Consider the following 18,102-nt stretch of genomic DNA (forward strand, 5'->3'; position numbering starts at 1 on the left):
GTTCTGCAAATGGTCTCCTCTGCTCATCCTCTCAAGGAACTTAATGGGAGGAATTCAATGTCCCGAGACAAAAGAGATGCCAACTCAACGTTGCACTAAGATCGATCTGTCCCAGCAAGCATTTGGGCCAGATGGAGCAATCGCTGCTTCTCCTCCCCTTGTGTGCTGTTTTATTGACCTCGCCGCCGCCACCCCAAGCCAATTTTGAGGGTGAATAGAGGGGGAGCCCTATTACAAAAGCCGAAGCCCATGCACATGGCTTTTGCTGATGGGACTCATTAGCGGAGTCATTCCCACCACTGTAACTAGGCTGGGATAGCTCATTCGGTAGAGCACGAGACTCTGAATCTCAGGGTTGTGGGTTTGAGTCCCACATTGGACAAAAGATTGAGAAAAATAGGGCTGTAGTGTGTGGATTGTGGTTATAAATGTACATACCCTCTTCAAAAGCAGCCCCCAAATTGCATTAACCCCAATTTGAAAAGGGTTTCAGCAGCTGCTCAGAGGTAACTTATGCCACGCTGAGGACACAAGCAAGTACCAGATAAATGCTGAGCAGCTGCCAGATCTCCTTGCCACACAACCAGATCACCCCACCCTCACAACCCTTCTGGAAGTGGGATGGGTGGTTGTGTAGGGAATTCATTGCCACAGACTCGCCATCCAACTCAGGGTAGTCCACAACTTGCCACCCTAAGAGCAAGTCTGTGTGAACCCCCACCAAACTCCTTGAATGATTAACTGGTTTAGCACCTCTTTCCTCCAAATCCAGATATGGGAGGCAAGCAGATAGGATAAAACAATTCGGCCCTGTCTCTGCATCAGGCATGATTGGAAAATCATTGGACAAACCACCCCTTCTAAAGGGACACGAGGCAGGAGGACCACACCCTAAATTTGAAAAACATGACTTCCCTGCAAAGAATATTGGCACCCACCAAGCTACAATTCCCAGCACCCTCGACAAACCACAGTTCCCAGGATTCTTTGCGGGAAGCTGTGTGCTTTAAATGTCGGTTGAAGCAATGGCTGCTGTTCCAGAAGTCTCACTTTTAAATCAGGAGGTAGGCCTAGATGACAGCAGCTCATGCAGAAATTAAAGGGGTGAGATTCTCTGTTCTGACTCGTACACATTCCAAAGGAAAGGTTTTCAGGTGTAACAACAGCACCTGCACTTCCAATTTTAACAACAACAACAACAACAACAACAACTAAAAGCATGCCTTGGCCATCAGAAATTTGGGGGACACTTACTTCTACTACTTCAAGTCAGATCCAAAATGTGTACTGCTTCAGCTTTCCATATGATAAAAATAAATATTCATGCCAAAGACATTTCCTTATCCCTTATCCTATATTAGCTACATGGCAAAAATAACCCAAAAAACCTTCAAGACATTGCATGTGAGAACGCAAAAAAACCCCGTATTTTTTGCTCTATAAGACTCACTTTTTCCCTCCTAAGAAGGAAGAGGAAATGTGCGTGCGTCTTATGGAGCGAATGCAGGCTGCGCAGCTATCCCAGAAGCCAGAACAGCAAGAGGGATTGCTGCTTTCACTGTGCAGCGATCCCTCTTGCTGTTCTGGCTTCTGAGATTCAGAATATTTTTTTTCTTGTTTTCCTCCTCCAAAAACTAGGTGCGTCTTATGGTCTGGTGCGTCTTATAGAGCAAAAAATACGGTAAATAAAATCTTAAGCTTCTGCAGAACTATGAAGTACTGTAACAATGCTGCTAAAATCCACACTAGTGGCTACTAAATTATGAACTCCTCAAAACAGCTCCCACTCCCAAGTTCTGTTAATTTCACACACAAATGTCCATCAATTTTTCTAACTATTTGAGCCTCAAAATAATAATAATTATTATGATGAACATTTCTGAAGGTGAAGTCCTGAAACAAAGTACAATCTGAAACAAACCCAAGTGACTTCGTTGGGGCTATGTTCACATGTGGAAAAGTACAGAACATGCTTTGCAAAAAAAACACCCAAATGCGTATTTTTTAAAACGTCCTTATTCTATTATTAGGACCTCCAGTCCTTGGCACTTGCCGCTAGAAGGATCTTAAGACCTTTGCTAAAACTGGACAGCTGCATGGGAAGGCAGTGCCAAATGTTTGCAACCGAATGCCAAGTCTTTACCTCAGCAACCGTGGCCCAAAATGCAATGCTTTACTCTCTGCGCCCCCCCCCCCGGTGAAGGAAATGCATCCATTCACTTATATCAGGGGTCAGCAACCTTTTTGAGCCGTGGGCCGGTCCACCGTCCCTCAGACTATATTTTGGAGGGGGGGAAATGAACGAATTCCTTTGCCCCACAAATAACCCAGAGATGCATTTTAAATAAAAGGACACATTCTACTTGTGTAAAAACACACCGATTCCCAGACCATCAGCAGGCTGGATTGAGATGGCAATTGGGCCGCATCCGGCCCCCGGGCCTTAGGTTGCCTACCCTTGACTTATATGGAAAATGGGATGGGGCACACTCAAGAGCACCACTGTCAGTCTGCCCCACTGTCCTCCTGCTCTCTGCTATTCCAGACCAGCCTGCCTTCTTATTTACAACCAGAGGGTGGTGCTGCCTGTCAGCTTCCACCTGCTTAGTGCTGCCCCCTAGAGGACTCGGCAGGGAGGTGGATAGGGACAAAAGTAGAATTCGTTGGTTCTGCCTGCCATTGGCTCCGGCGCCACCTACTGCCGGCCTCCCTCCTTCCTGCCCTATCGGTCCCAATGTCAATCAGCCACCACTGGAACAAGGATTTTTGCACCTTAAGCAAAGATAGGAGTTCAGTGCAAATGTAGCCTTCTTCTGGTGCTCGGACAGCAAACTGAAAATGCTATTCATGCCAAGGAAGAAAATCGGAGGAAGTCCTCAGTACCTCACAGCAATCTGGCACCTCAGATATTAATCACCTCCACTACCTGCACTTTTACTTTGGAATACAGTGGTACCTCGGGTTAAGTACTTAATTCGTTCCGGAGGTCCGTTCTTAACCTGAAACTGTTCTTAACCTGAAGCACCACTTTAGCTAATGGGGCCTGCTGCTGCCACTGCGCCGCTGGAGCACAATTTCTGTTCTCATCCTGAGGTAAAGTTCTTAACCCGAGGTACTATTTCTGGGTTAGTGGAGTCTGTAACCTGAAGCGTATGTAACCTGAAGTGTATGTAACCCAAGGTACCACTGTAGTGAGGATTTTCCTCAACTCTACAATCTACCTTGCTTGCCATACGTTACAGTAAAACCCTAAGTTTTGCGCCTTTCGGCTGATTTATCCAAATAATATATTTTTTAAAAAAAATCCAGGCAGCCTGTGCAAACGAACTCAAACTTTGCATGATGAAATTTGAATACTGCCCATTTGCTTGCTAGCTGGGCTATCTAGACAGCTCTGGTCATCACCTCATCAAAGGAAGAACGTCAAAACACATTAAGAGCCCGCTGATCAACATATTAGACTGAATGAAAGGGAGGGATAAGGAGTCTGGATAAGGAGACTGCCGATTGCAGGCATGTGTGGGTCACATTTCTAGATGTTCCCCTGCTAAAAAGCCCCTTCTGTAGCATGCAGGCAGCTAAGACAACAGGTAAAGCGCTAAGCTAAGCATTTCTCTCCAGTGTACCAGTTTACTACATAAAGGATTTGTGTTTTTCTTTTATGTGGAGGAACATTCAAAAACACAACTTCTCTCCACGCTGCTAGAAGTGGAGCAGTCTAGCGTTCCATTCTCTCATTCCACATAGCATGTAAAACATTTCCAAGAATAATTATCCCCCTCAAGGCTCACCAAGCGCAGCTGAAAGTGAACCCTGTCTTGTCTTCATTTCCCTTTTCATTTCCTTTTTCAAACTCCAGCTGAGTATACACTTTGAGGCACATTCTTTTCTGCAGTTTGTTAAGGGCTGCTGGGAATCGTAACTCTGTGAGGGGTAAACGACAGCGCCTGTAATTATTTGAGGAAATGAATGTGCTTCACATAAACACAGCCTGGATCCACAGTCAGTGTTAAACCTGAGTCCTATTGCGTTATGTCCTATTGTACCTTGGTGATAGTAAGAGTTAATACTGTAGCAGGCGGGTGGGGAATCTGTGGCCCTTCGCATCTTGGGGGACTCCAACTCCCATCAGCCCAAGCACCATGGCCGGAAGTCAGGGATGATGGACGTTGTAGTCCCAAAACATCAGAAAGGGCGCCAGGTCCCTTTCCCTTTCTGTAAGTGGTGAAGCTCTGCAGCTTTCCCTCCAAGAGATGAGGGTACTTTAGCAGATGCTCTCCCAAAATCAGCCAGCAGCTGCCTCTTAACAGCTGTCACTGGGTGGTTTAAGCACATATCATTTTTTTAAAAATATAGACAACAGAGCAAACGACGAAGTGTCTGTCTGCATTGATTTTTGTTGCTAACCTGAGTTTCTGAGAATGTGCTTCTAAAGGAGGAGGGGAAATATACACATTTATAATAAATACATATTGCCTTTCCATTTAGTCAACAATTTAAAATATTTGTTTTGATCTATGATTGGAGGACTGAGCTCTGAAGCTCCTTCCAACATTGTGGTGCAAACAAAGAGACTGAAGCAAATTACTGGAAAAATGGCAACCCTGAACCATTAGATGATTTTGTGGTGACACCTACATGGTTAAAATTTGAAAATGCCAGGGAACTGGGCTTTTGGTAAAATACTACAAGCTGACCCATCTTCTCTGTTGAAATGTCAAAGCAGAAATCTCAACTTATCTGTGCAAAATAATGTTAGCTTATTGAAACGTTCTCACAATTAGTTTCTGTCACCTTTCTGGAACTTTAGTCTCCATTAGAAACAGTATTCAGATTTTTGCCAGAAAGAATGTGATGTCTTTTTAAAAAGTCCAATTGAAAAGGCATTTTCTAAATCCAACCTTTTCGGTGTCAGAATTTCAAAGAGAAATATGGCCAGCTTCCACAAGGCATAGATTTCTGCAAGAGGTTTGGAAGCGGGAAATATGAAATAGGAACATTATCTGTTGCATTTAAATGTAATACATTTCCTGATTTCAGTCTCTTCGCTAAATTCAGCACCTAAATCCCCCTCCCCCTCCCCCAATTCTCCTCAAGTATTTGATCCTGTTGAATTGTCCTTTTGCGGTTTTTCCTGCAGTTTTCATAGCTCGGAGCTGCCAAAATTTAAAAATGGCACGATCATTTCCTGCCCTGCAGCCCCCTGGAATCCCCCAAACTGCTCCCAGCCTTCCCCAAAAGGTCCTGCAGGGGGAAAAAGGTTTCTTCCACTATGAAAGAAAATATCAACCATCCTAAAAATAAAAACGAAACAAAAAAAGCTATAGGTAACAAAAGCGGGGTTTCTTCTCGGTTGGGAAGAAATGCCAAGATGAGGTACCACAGCGCATCTCGGTTTAGGACACTCCTCCTCTGCCAGCTTCTCCTCAAGTCCCCGCCAGCTACGTCAACCATTTGGCAATGCAAGTGTCATAAACTGTGAGGTTGGAGTGCCAGTTTGTGTGGGTGACGCCTGGCATTTTGTAAAAAACGATGTCGCCTCGAGCGTCCAGAGTCTTCAAGCCAAAGGTATCCAGCAGGTAGACCTGAGAGAAAGGAGAAACGAGACCATTTAAGCTCCTGCTCAAAAAATAAGAATAAAAAAAATGCCCTGTCATGAAGCTGAAGACAAAACCAATTGCATGGGATTTTTTAACCAGTTAATGTGTCGCTTGGTTGTGTCTTTAGATTGCAACGCGCAAGAGACACGTACCTTTCCACGGGATTTTGAGGTCCTGGTTCTTACACATGTGTTTTAACTAGGCCTGGAATGCTTTGAGTTTCCTCTGATATTTCAAATCCAGAGGCACACACACACACCCCCGCCAGCCTTCAGGAGCCATTTTGAATATCTTATGGAAGAAAACCAGCCTAGAAATATTTACAGTGGTACCTCAGGTTAAGAACTTAATTCATTCTGGAGGTCCATTCTTAACCTGAAACTGTTCTTAACCTGAAGCACCACTTTAGCTAATGAGGCCTCCCGCTGCCACCACCGCACGATTTCTGTTCTCATCCTGAAACAACGTTCTTAACGCGAGGTACTATTTCTGGGTTAGCAGAGTCTGTAAACAGAAGCTTCTGTCACCCGAAGTACCACTGTACATTCAAAATCTAGGCCTTTAGGTTGATGAGGAGCAGACTTGCAACTGACAGGAACATTCTAAGATATATAGAGTGGTACCTTGGTTCTCGAACTTAATCCGTTCTGGGAGTCCGTTCGCCTCCTGAAATGGTTCGAAAACCAAGGCGCGGCTTCCGATTGGCTGCAGGAGCTTCCTGCACTCAAAGCGGAAGCCGCGTCGGACACTCGGCTTCCGGAAAACGTTCGTAAACTTCTGGGTTTGCAGCGTTCGGGAGCTGATTTGTTTGAGAGCCAAGCCGTTTGAGTACCAAGGTACCAGTGTGTGTGTGTGTGTGTGTGTGTGTGTGTGTGCGCACATTTAAAAATACCAATGGAAATCCAAGTTTAAAACAAGATATTAAAAATTCAAAACATCCTCCTTTCCCAACACAGTGGACGCTCGGGCTGCGAATGTGATCCGTGCGGGAGGCACGTTCGCAACCCGCAACATTTGCAATCCGCAGCGGCACGTCTGCGCATGTGCGGGTTGCGATTCGGCACTTCTGCACATGCGCAAAGTGCGATTTAGCGCTTCCGCGCATGCACGAGCGCCGAAACCCAGAAGTAACCGGTTCTGGTACTTCCGGTTTCGGTGCGGTGCGCAACCTGAACACATGCAACCTGAAGTGTCTGTAACCCGAGGTATGACTGTACCAACTTCCTTTCCAAGTAAACCAAAATGTACACTTCTTTCAACATGCTGCTGCCCCGGCTCCATCCCCCCAATTAGGCAGTCTAGCTTCACTCACCGGCTGTGATGTCATATTTCTCACATTCTCGTTATCATCATAGAAGGCAAACAGACTGCAGGGAGAAGAGGGAAGAAAAAGGTTTCATTACAAGGACAGTGCTTGATCCCTTTCTCTCTCTCACTCTCTCTCTCACTCACTCACACTCAGGGCTGAGATCCAACCCCATGACCTGAAACTCTTAATTAAGAACCACTGCCTGTGTTTGCTTTCCTCCTCCTCCCTCCCCAATCCCTTTTCCTTTCGTGTCACATCTTTCAAGTTGTGAAGGCTGAAAGCCACACTGGGAGTCTTTCTTGGCTGAAGGCCGGAGCGAAAATGATTCAAATAAACAAATTCTGTGATAAGACCCATATGAAAAGTATGCACCTGCAATTTTATCCCGACTAATAAGTCCATGAAAGTTACCAGCTAGTCACCTACACATGTTTAAGTTAATCTTTTGATGCCTAAAAACAAAGAATAAATTCATTTCCTATTGATTTTTTTTGGGGGGGAGTGCATTGAAAGTTTCCCTCCCTATTTGTCAGGAGGCAATTCCTATCTGCCACGGATGAGCAACAGTTTTGCTTGCATTCCTGCTGCAGTCCTGTTTTGTTTGCTGTTTGTTGCTGCACTCTACAGCGGTTTGAATATATTCTCCCTACGTTGGAGCACCTACCACTACAATATTGCTGGACACTGACTACTGTGCCTTCATCAGGGTGTTCCCTGACAGCAATTTATTACGCTTACTATTTCTTGTTTATGAACTTTTGCATAACTATGCATATATTATACGTGGATGCTTATGATTTATGACCTAACTACTGATAATACATTATTAGCCACGTGCTGCGTTTGGATTTGAGCAGTACAGGATATAGCATGCAGGTTGTAAAATCAACACCCTGCAATATTTCAAGGTTTTTGTTTCCTTTTGCAATATTCAGTGTATTTCAGGGCAGTATCACCACCACTTTTTTTAAAAAAAATGCCCACATCTATTAAGGGATTTTGCCACCTAACAGAGAGGCACTGTGGCAGTGCTGAATTTATCTCTCTCTCACACACAAATATTTATACCTAACAAAGGAAGCTCCCTCATATACTGAATCAGACCATTGGGTTCATTTAACTCAGTATTGTCGACACTGCCCAGGATCTGAGAAAGGTGTTTCTCTCAGCCCTGCATGGAAATCCTGGGGCTTGACTGTTTTATTCCAAAGCACAGGCTCTGCTACAGAGCTACAAACCTGCTCTACCTACTCTCAAGGCAGCTTATCTGAAATACAACAAAGCAAGCAATGAAAGTTAGCATACAAGGCAAAATCAACATCTTTCTGTATGCAACAACAGCAGCGAGAACGTTGGTAGCCAGTCACTGGAAAGGAAATTATATCCCAACAAATGGGGAATAGTTAAGTAAACTATGTGAGTACCTGGAGTTAGCAAAACTGACGGATTTAATAAGGCATAAATCAAAATTCAGAATTCAGAAACAATGGGAATGCTTAAACGAATATCTATACAAGCAGGGCTCAAATACGAAAGTTTGGTTGTGCCTAGACTAACCTTGTGAAGAATATAGAGAACATAAAGATTTGACTGATTATGAAAGAATCTAAAGAAGGGAAATGATTGAAGAATAGATGTGAAGGCGAGCGAGATAACTAAGAGACGTGCGGTGAATGCAGTGGAAGTCTTTTATAATATTTTAACTAAGATTTATATATTGTAATGTTTGAAGCATGACTTTGGTAATACTATTGGTTATGAAAAGTATCTTCTTTTTTCAGTTTGCATTTTGGAAAACATGCATATAAATGTGTTTACAGTGTTATGTATTGTTTTTTGTTTCATTTTCTTTTTTTTGTAAAATTCAATAAAAATTAAGAAAAAAAGAGAAAAAGGAAAGTTAGGATACAATACTGGGGGGGGGGGGGGGCAGAACCAGCAGCAAAGAAAGCATACACAGTATCAATAGCCTAGGGATACAACAGGGATTCTGCACGGCACCTAAAAAGCATTACAGAAGGGGCCAGAGGAATAGGCAGCCCTATCTCACTTCAGAAACAGGGACTTTCCAAAGCTGGCCCTCCAACAAAGATCTCAACAGTGAGACAAGTTCTTAATCTGGGCTGTGTGCTCTGATTCACAAGCCTAAAAGCCTTATGGCCTTATTGGCAAGTCCAAATGGCGTCTCTGCATTGATAACATACGGGTGGGGTAGGGAGAAGAGTGACAGAGAAAGCAAAAAGCTGTGCTTGGAGACAAAAGCCTTATCCTCATTTATTATCAGTTTATTATCCTGCTCTACTGTTGGGGCATAAGCAGGCGAATGAGTCAGCAGACAGGCTGGAGACAAATCAAAACAGCAGCGGCACCGAGAGTTTTCACTCTTACACATGCGGGAAACTAGAAAGGATCCTTCAACACAAGACTAGGACTAGCCGCCTGAGAAACAGTTTCTATCCAAATGCGATTTTGGTTTTAGATGCAGTGTAAGAAGTCTCTATGGGGGTATATTGTATTTAAAAATGGGGTATCAGAGTTTTTAGGGGGCTAACCAGGTTGGGATAGCAGGCTTGTTGGTTTCTGAATGTCTTATGCAGATTTTTTCAATTTTGTTGTTCTGTATGGGACAATGACAATAAAGATTATCGTATTGTATCGTATCTCAACCTGGGTGAGAGGGTCTTCTCGCAGCTTCCAAAAGCTCACCTGGACTGCCATGGCGTGATTACACCGTCATCCGGACCCCCAATCAGAACCATCTTTCGGATCCGCAGAAAGTTTCTCTTCCAGGCTGTATTGCGGGAGAGAGAGAGAGAGGCAAAAGATTCAGAAATGTGGTCACAAAAGTCACTATGGAGACTCTTCTCCTATGTCCCATGTTCTCCTCCTTCGTCTGCCCCTGACAGAGAACAACCAATCTCTCCTCACTCTGAATTCTCTGAGATGTGAAAGGAAGTTGGACCTGAGTTAATCTACATAATTTGCTCCTGTAAGAGGTAGTGATGGCCAGCAACTTAATTTTATTATGGCCTCACAAATTGGTGTGGGAAGGTGGGGACAGAAACAAATGAGAAACTGAAAGAACACAAAACTGATAGATGTTCCCATTTCCTACTGATCTCACAGCCCTTTGCTGTTTAGAAGTCTTAAGGCAAACTGCAGTAAAAAAAGAGGAATAAGCTGTGACGACTTGTTTTCTGGCTCTGCTCCCGTACTTTTATTTCCTTCAAATATTTGTCGCCTGCCTTTCTTCCTATGAGGACCCACAAGACAGCTTGAAGTATTAAAAACTAGATAGCAGGTGATTAAAATAAAGCAAAACAGGGGTGGGTGGGTGGAAATACCCAGTGAAAAGTCATAAAACACAACACGCACAGCACAGTCAGCAAGCAGTCTATGGCAGGAATCCAGGATCCAACTGCATCAGTTCCAAAAAGGATTGGCAAAACAAAACACAGAAAGGTTTTTTACAAGCCTTTCTATAGCTGCCACAGCTGAACCGGCCTGGCAAACCTTTCTGGAGAATTCCAGCAGCCTGACATATAAACTTTTAGCAAGCAAGGATTTCCCCACACCACCCCCACATTTTAACTCTCCATTTTGGGAAAAGTTTAACTTGAGGCAGCGGCATTCGAGCAAACAAAAGAACACTCCATCTTCAAAACGTTGTGCTCGGTTACCAGATGTTGTGGGCCAACAACTTGTTAAATTTCTGTGTCAGGATGCTGGCAAGGCCTTTTTTTAAAAAAAATTAATAAAACAGAGCTACCCTATTCAACTTGAGACTTGGACTGGTTGTAACACCTCAGAGGCAGTAAAAGACTATGAGGACCACAAGGGTTAAGGGCAGGACAGGGGAGGCAGCCATGTTTATTCTTCATGAATCAACTGGAATTGGGGGGGGGTGTCAGTTGTTGTTGTTGTTATTATTATTATTATTATTATTATTATTATTAAAGCACAACACTCTTGCAGGTGAAGGAGAAGAGCCAGGCACTCTATCATGGCAGACACTTTTCTCTCAACTCAGCTGACATTGGAAGTGAATCAGACCAGGGAGGAAAATGTTTGAGATAGGAATTGGGGAGACACCTGAACGAACAAACATTGGCATCCACCGACATGACTAGTTTGGCCCTAAGAGGATAATTTGTAAGCTAGGAAGCCCCCGTTTCAATTTTCTCTTCAGCCATTGCTTCGCTGTGGGTGTGCATTTAGCAACGGAGTTCTCCTTCCACCTCAGGAAGGAACTTATGAGCAAGACTATAAACATTTAAACATATGTTTAAAGAAGGTTGGAAAACGTTTATAGAATATAGGGAGGAAAACTGTGTTTATTTGAAAACGTGGGCAGCATTAAGATAAACTCAACAGTGTAAATAGGTTTTGATGGATGTAATAATGGAATACTGACTGGTTTAGTTTATATAAAATATGCAGGGATTTATGTTTTGGAAAAAGAACCATGGAAAGAGAAGAAAGGAAGTCACTGGTGTTTTAAGGTTGTTTGAATGAATTTTCTAAAATGTAAAACGGAAAATGTAATAAAAATTATAGAAGAAAAAAAAGAAATTACGAGGAAGACTGCCTGAGAGACCTAGCTGACCAAAGATTAGCAACGCAGACCTACATCGCCCAGGGCTGTGGGGCTGTATGGACAGGGCTGCCAGGATAAGACAAACATCAGCGGCAAGTGTGGATGTGGGGTAGGCCTGCCAAGTGGGGCTAGCCTACCACTCCCCCTTTTACATTGGGAACTGAGGAGCAATGCCACTTTATTACCTGTTGCGTTGGGATGGAGCCTCTCGTCGTTCAAGAGAGCCAGGAAGTTGCTGTTGTTGAGGTAAAGATCCCGATGGTGTGGATCTGAAAAAGGCAGAGAAATCTCGTTTGCTTTATACACTGGCCTTTACCCACAGAACCCAGGAGACAGGCTCCAACTCCTCCCCCCCCCTTATTTTAATATATAAATATAAAATAAATAAATAACATTTTAAAAACCAGTCTCTTTTTTGGGGGGGGGGACGGGACGACAGCTTTAGATTTGAACATAGCCCTGGAACTTATTTTTATTGGCAGGTTTTATCTCTGGAACAAGCGTAGCAGTAGCAAGAAGCTGTGACTGACTCAAGAGAATGCGCAGAGTGCATTTCCCTGCAACGGAATAATTTTTATTTATTTTGTCTATCTCCCACCTCCTTTTCCAAAGAGCTCAAGGTCCTTTCCCCTGCTCTTTTAATTCCCACAACAACCCCGTGAGGCAGGTTAGGCTGAGAGGCAGTGAGAGGCCCAAGGCCACTCAGTGAGAGCTTCATGTCTGAGTAGAGATTTGAACTCTGGTCCTAGTCTGACAGGGGACGCGGGTGGCGCTGTGGGTTAAACCACAGAGCCTAGGACTTGCTGATCAGAAGGTCGGCAGTTCGAATCCCTGCAACGGGGTGAGCTCCCGTTGCTCGGTCCCTGCTCCTGCCAACCTAGCAGTTTGAAAGCACGTCAAAGTGCAAGTAGATAAATAGGTACCGCTCCAGCGGGAAGGTAAACGGCGTTTCTGTGCACTGCTCTGGTTCGCCAGAAGCGGCTTAGTCATGCACCACTGTACTAAGGTAGGACAAATGAGTCCTTGTTAGCTCCTGCAACTGAGACTACTAAGAGCCAGAAGAAGAAAGCAAATGCCAGATTATCAGCTACAACCATCTTCAAAGTGTCACGAGACTCTGTTGTTGTTACTGCAACAGACTAACATAATTTATTATGGCATATGTTGCACACTTCATCAGAACTGCGGGAAATCTCATAGCTGCCGATGACTCGCACAAGTGAGCCAAGCCACATACTATTTGAGGTCACTGGTTTTTCTGGTCTGGAGGGCAATGCCTTTATGACACTTTATGACATCTAAATAAGAGCATAAACATGAGCAATGACCATCTATGGAGTTTAAGCAATCTCAATATCCTGCTTCCTGGTAGTGGCAAATTTCCGGTGTTCCAAAAGACAGGATGATGGATGGGAAATCCACAATGGAGCCATCAGAGCTAGTCCCTAAGGGTTAAAAGTATTAGCTGGGACATCTCTGCTTCTTATCTGCCCTCAGCCACAAATGGTCCTTGCAAGCTGCGCGCGCTCTCTCTCTCTCTCTCATCCTCAAGGATACTGATTTGAAATATGGGGATGATAACCTGGCCTACCTTACAGGGCCATTGTAAGCACTGCCAAAATAACGTAAGCAAATGCTGTTTTGGCAACTCAAATTGTCAAATAACAGGTGGTGGTGGAGGAACAGGGATAAGCTGTGGATTCTTCTTGGGCTGTGTTTTCTGCAGATTCTCCCATATTGATAATCGTCACCATCCTCATATAAATAATCATTGAGGTCCCAACTCTCATGCATGGCATATTGCATGTATGCAATTTACATTCTTGTAGATTGGGTACGTAAATGAGAGCTACTGGGAAGCCTCAAAACCCCGGGGCTGCCGGGATAGCTCAGTTGGTAGAACATTTCCATTTCCTGGGTCCAGTATATCTGAAGGAGTGTCTACACCTCCATCTTTCTGCCCGGACACTGAGGTCCAGCGCCAAGGCCCTTCTGGCGGTTGCCTCGCTGCGAGAAGCCAAGTTACAGGGAACTAGGCAGAGGGCCTTCTCGGTAGCGGCACCCACCCTGTGGAACACCCTCCCACCAGATGTCAAAGAGAACAACAACTACCAGATTTTTAGAAGACATCTGAAGGCAGCCCTGTTTAGGGAAGCTTTTAATGTTTGATGCATTACTGTATTTTAATATTTTGTTGGAAGCCGCCCAGAGTGGCTGGGGAGACCTGGCCAGATGGGCGGGGTATAAATAATAAATTACTATTATTATTATTAACATGAGACTCATGGGTTTGATCCCCACGTTGGGCAAAAGATTCCTGCATTGCAGCGGGTTGGACTAGATGACCCACGTGGTCCCTTCCAACACCACAGTTCTATGATCTGTGATCTCGGTAGTAGCAATAATAGCAGCAGCAGCAATCTCACCATTCCAGTAGTTACAGATTGAGAAATCCTGGCCCAGCTGCGTGTAGCATAAACGGTACAGGTTGGATTTCATGTGCTCCGGGAAGAGCCACTTCAAGTACTTGGTGTCTGAAATGACAAAAGGAATCAAAGAAGAAGAAGAAGAGTTTGGATTTGATATCCCGCCTTTCACTCCCCTTCAGGAGCCTCAAAGCGGCTAACATTCTCCTTTCCCTTACTCCCCCACAACAAACACTCTGTGAGGTGAGTGGGGCTGAGAGACTTCAGAGAAGTGTGACTGGCCCAAGGTCACCCAGCAGCTGCATGTGGAGGAGCGGAGACGCGAACCCGGTTCCCCAGATTTACGAGACTACCACTCTTAACCACTACACCACACTGGCTTTGCTTCCCCCTCTGTGGTTCTTTCTTTCTTTCTTTCTTTCTTTCTTTCTTTCTTTCTTTCTTATTGATTGCCATGAGGCACACCTAAGTGAATTTACAAGATAATGAAGAAACAGTTACATATACAGTGGTACCTCGGGTTACATACGCTTCAGGTTACATCCTCCTCTAACCCAGAAATAGTGCTTCAGGTTAAGAACTTTGCTTCAGCATGAGAACAGAAAAAGTGTTCCCCCATCGCAGCGGCAGCAGGAGGCCCCATTAGCTAAAGTGGTGCTTCAGGTTAAGAACAGCTTCAGGTTAAGAACGGACCTCCGGAACAAATTAAGTACTTAACCCGAGGTACCACTGTACAGTGGACGCTCGGGTTGCGAACGTGATCCTTGTGGGAGGCACATTCGCAACCCGCAGTGTTTGCAACCCGCAGCGCCGTGTCTGCGCACACATGGGTTGCGATTCGGCGCTTCTGCGCATGCGCGGCCGCCGAAACCCGGAAGTAACCCATTCCGGTACTTCTGGGTTTTGGCACGTCCATAACCCGAAAAAATGCAACCTGAAGTATCTGTAACCCGAGGTATGACTGTATATATATAAAAAACAGTGAAAACAATGGCATATATAAAATCACTTTTTTAAAAAAAGTTATACTTTTATATAGAGAGGAGTGAGAGAGAAAAGGATCCAGCAGCACTCAAGCTTGCTCTTGTTGTTGAGTCGGAATCTCCCTTCTTGTAACTTGGATTCCATTGGTTCGAGTCCTATTCTCCACAGAAAGGAGAAAACATGCTTGTTCCCTCCTCCATGTTGACAGCCTTTGATATTTGAAGATGGCTATCATATCTCCTCTCAGTCTTCTCTTTCCCAGGCTAAACATACCCAGCTCCTTCAACCGTTCCTCATAAGGCATGGTTTCCATGCCCTTGATCATCTTAGTCGCCCTCCTCTGCGCATGTTCCAGCTTGTCAACACCCTTCCTAAATTGTGGTGCCCTGAATCACTGGCTTGCCCATGCCCCACGACTTACCCCCATATTGCCCCATCTGTGGGGAAGAGAGAGAGATGAAGGTGTCCACATTGTGGTCGGGCGTCGTGGAGAGGAGAGCGCGGCAGATGAGTCCTCCTGGAAGACAGAGGAAGGGGGGTCATATTTTAGAGGAAGAAGAACCCTAGTCCTGTATGATGTCAACCTTGTTCCACATTGCTCCATTTCTTTAAAAAAAATATTTATTACAGGAAACACACACACACACACCCCAAAGTGGTGGTCACTGCTCAGTCTTGTGGTGTCTGTTTACAGGTAAGAAGGAAGATCTTATGAAGGCCCTAAAATACAATGTACTGTACAGTGGTACCTCGGGTTACATACGCTTCAGGTTACAGACTCCACTAACCCAGAAATATTACCTCAGGTTAAGAACTTTGCTTCAGGATGAGAACAGAAATCGTGCTCCGGCAGCGTGGCAGCAGCAGGAGGCCCCATTAGCTAAAGTGGTGCTTCAGGTTAAGAACAGTTTCAGGTTAAGAACGGACCTCCGGAACGAATTAAGTACTTAACCCAAGGTACCACTGTATTTTTCCGTGTATAAGACGAAGTTGTTTTACAGTGGTACCTTGGGTTAAGTACTTAATTTGTTCCGGAGGTCCGTTCTTAACCTGAAACTGTTCTTAACCTGAGGTACCACTTTAGCTAATGGGGCCTCCCACTGCTGCCAAGCGATTTCTGTTCTCATCCTGAAGTAAAGTTCTTAACCCTAGGTACTATTTCTGGGTTAGCGGAGTCTGTAACCTGAAGCGTCTGGAACCTGAAGTGTCTGGAACCTGAGGTACCACTGTATTTAAAAATTATGCTCAAAATTTGGGGTCGTCTTATACACGGATAGTGGAGAGATGGGACGGGCGATTGGTGGCTGCCGCGAGCTAGAGATTGTCAGTGGAGTTTTTGTGGGTGATTGGTGGGTACGGCAAGACCTGCTTGCTATTGGCTGCTGTGGCAATTACTGTGGGTGCCTGGCGCTTGCTTTAGACGTGTAGACGATTGGTGGCTTTGTCGATGTGCATGTGATTGGCTGTGGCAGTCCAGTGGGTGACCGATTTTCGGCAACCCCCCCAAAAAAGCTCAGAAACTGTGGGCCATCCCTTGCAAAATAGCTCAACAACCCTAGGCGATCTCCGCCACACTTTTCCAATTTGGAGTCTTCTATGAAGAAACCCTTTCTGGGACCCCACATTTAAACTCTTCCCTGGTCTCCTTGCTGGCCCTAGTAGGACCAACTTGGCCAGTTAGCCCTGGTGATCATTCGATGTCTACTGACTGGGGTGTTTTATTTTTTGTTTCCCCCTGAAATGATCCCTGAATTTTTGAATTTTATTGATATTGATGTTGCATTTTATGTTGTATTTTATGCTGTTTTATGCTTTATTATTATTTATTTATTAAAGTTCTTGCGTTACATCGTCAGACATTGTCATATTACATCACAAAACTTATTATGCTGTAATTTCCAACCTGTATGTATACTTTACATACATAAAGAAAAAAGGAAAAGGAAAAAAAAAACCAAAAATAAAAAGCTATTCCAAATTTACTCTGAAATCATATATATACCAACACTTTGGACTTCCTGTCTATCCCGTTGTATCTTCCTTTTTTTACAAATGAATGTACTCTTATTATTGTATATTTCTTTACATTTTATCTAATACATTCCTATATCAATATGTACCCTTGGTCTTGTTTCTCAGCTCAGTCTCTCTCCAATGTCAATCGAATGCTTGCATACATAGGTTTTATGCTGTTTTTAAGTCGCATTTTAATCAATGTTTTCTATTTGCTGTTAGCCACCCTGAGCCCAGTTTTTAAACCGGGATGGGTGGGGTATAAACAAAAAATTATTTATTTATTATTATTATTATTATTATTATTATACACGGGGGGCATGTTATACACGGAAAAAACATGGTGCTTCCCAGAGTAATCAGAAAATGATAATCTCTGCATAACACTGAGAAAAATTCGTCTCTAAAACCCAGGACAATGGGTGTAACACCAGCAGCTGGATGGAGCAACGGTCCAATTCTGTATAAGGCAGGTCCCTGTGTTCCTGTGACCAGACAATGGGCCATTGGCTAGACCCAGAAAGAGCTTCTGAAGTCCTCAGCTCACACATACCTTGGGAGTAGCAGATGAGATGGACTCCATCGACAGCATTCTGCATGATGGGGTAAATGGCTTGCCGGAAACCTTCCACTTGCATCCAAAGGGGCTTCAAGCTCTCGGTGTGGTCAAACAGATCAATGACTGTGACGTTGGTACCCGGGTGGGTCTGCAAGGAAGCAGCGGGAACAGAGAAGAGATTTTAAAAGGGCTGAAAGCTCAACCTCTCTTGAGCACCCAAGGCTTAAGGTGAGCTGCTGCTGCCCCGCCGAAAATACGTTTCTTAAAAAGTAAATATTAACTTCAGTTTTTGCAACACTGCTTTTCATGGCTAGCACTCGCGGCTCACATCATGCCAAGGCTATCTCCACACATGCATAGGAACTACTGTTCTGCTAAGTCATGGCTCCCCACCCGCCACAGATGCAAAGAATTCTGGGAGCTGTAGTTTGTTTCGGGAGCAGAAAGTAGTTGTTGTTGTTTAGTCGTGTCCGACCCTTCGTGACCCCATTGACCAGAGCATGCCAGGCACTCCTGTCTTCCGCTGTCTCCCACAGTTTGGTCAAACTCATGCTGGTAGCTCTGAGAACACTGTCCAACCATCTCATCCTCTGTCGTACCCTTCTCCTTGTGCC

The 18,102-nt window shown here is 44.4% G+C and overlaps 1 protein-coding gene across 3 annotated transcripts in view; it reads right to left on the reverse strand.

Moving 5' to 3' along the window:
• Positions 1-295: 295 nt before the first annotated feature.
• The window catches only part of PPT2 (palmitoyl-protein thioesterase 2), a 53,011-nt gene continuing 35,204 nt past the window's right edge, over positions 296-18,102 (reverse strand). Inside the window, exons 3-10 of one of the 3 annotated variants that reach the window (XR_013982173.1) lie at positions 17,483-17,636; positions 15,338-15,433; positions 13,933-14,040; positions 11,692-11,775; positions 9,616-9,700; positions 6,913-6,967; positions 4,334-5,585; positions 296-4,211 (exon numbers count right to left, since the gene is read on the reverse strand). Coding sequence is in view for 1 of the 3 variants with exons in the window: in XM_080993231.1 (XP_080849357.1) it covers positions 5,442-5,585; positions 6,913-6,967; positions 9,616-9,700; positions 11,692-11,775; positions 13,933-14,040; positions 15,338-15,433; positions 17,483-17,636 (726 nt within the window). In the remaining 2 variants the exon portion in view is untranslated. Of the gene's footprint in view, positions 5,586-6,912; positions 6,968-9,615; positions 9,701-11,691; positions 11,776-13,932; positions 14,041-15,337; positions 15,434-17,482; positions 17,637-18,102 lie in introns of all 3 variants that reach the window. The other 2 variants (XR_013982174.1, XM_080993231.1) reach the window with 2 other exon arrangements.

The sequence above is a fragment of the Podarcis pityusensis genome, assembly GCF_964106645.2.
Source record: "Podarcis pityusensis genome assembly, chromosome: 2".
NCBI lineage: Eukaryota > Metazoa > Chordata > Lepidosauria > Squamata > Lacertidae > Podarcis > Podarcis pityusensis.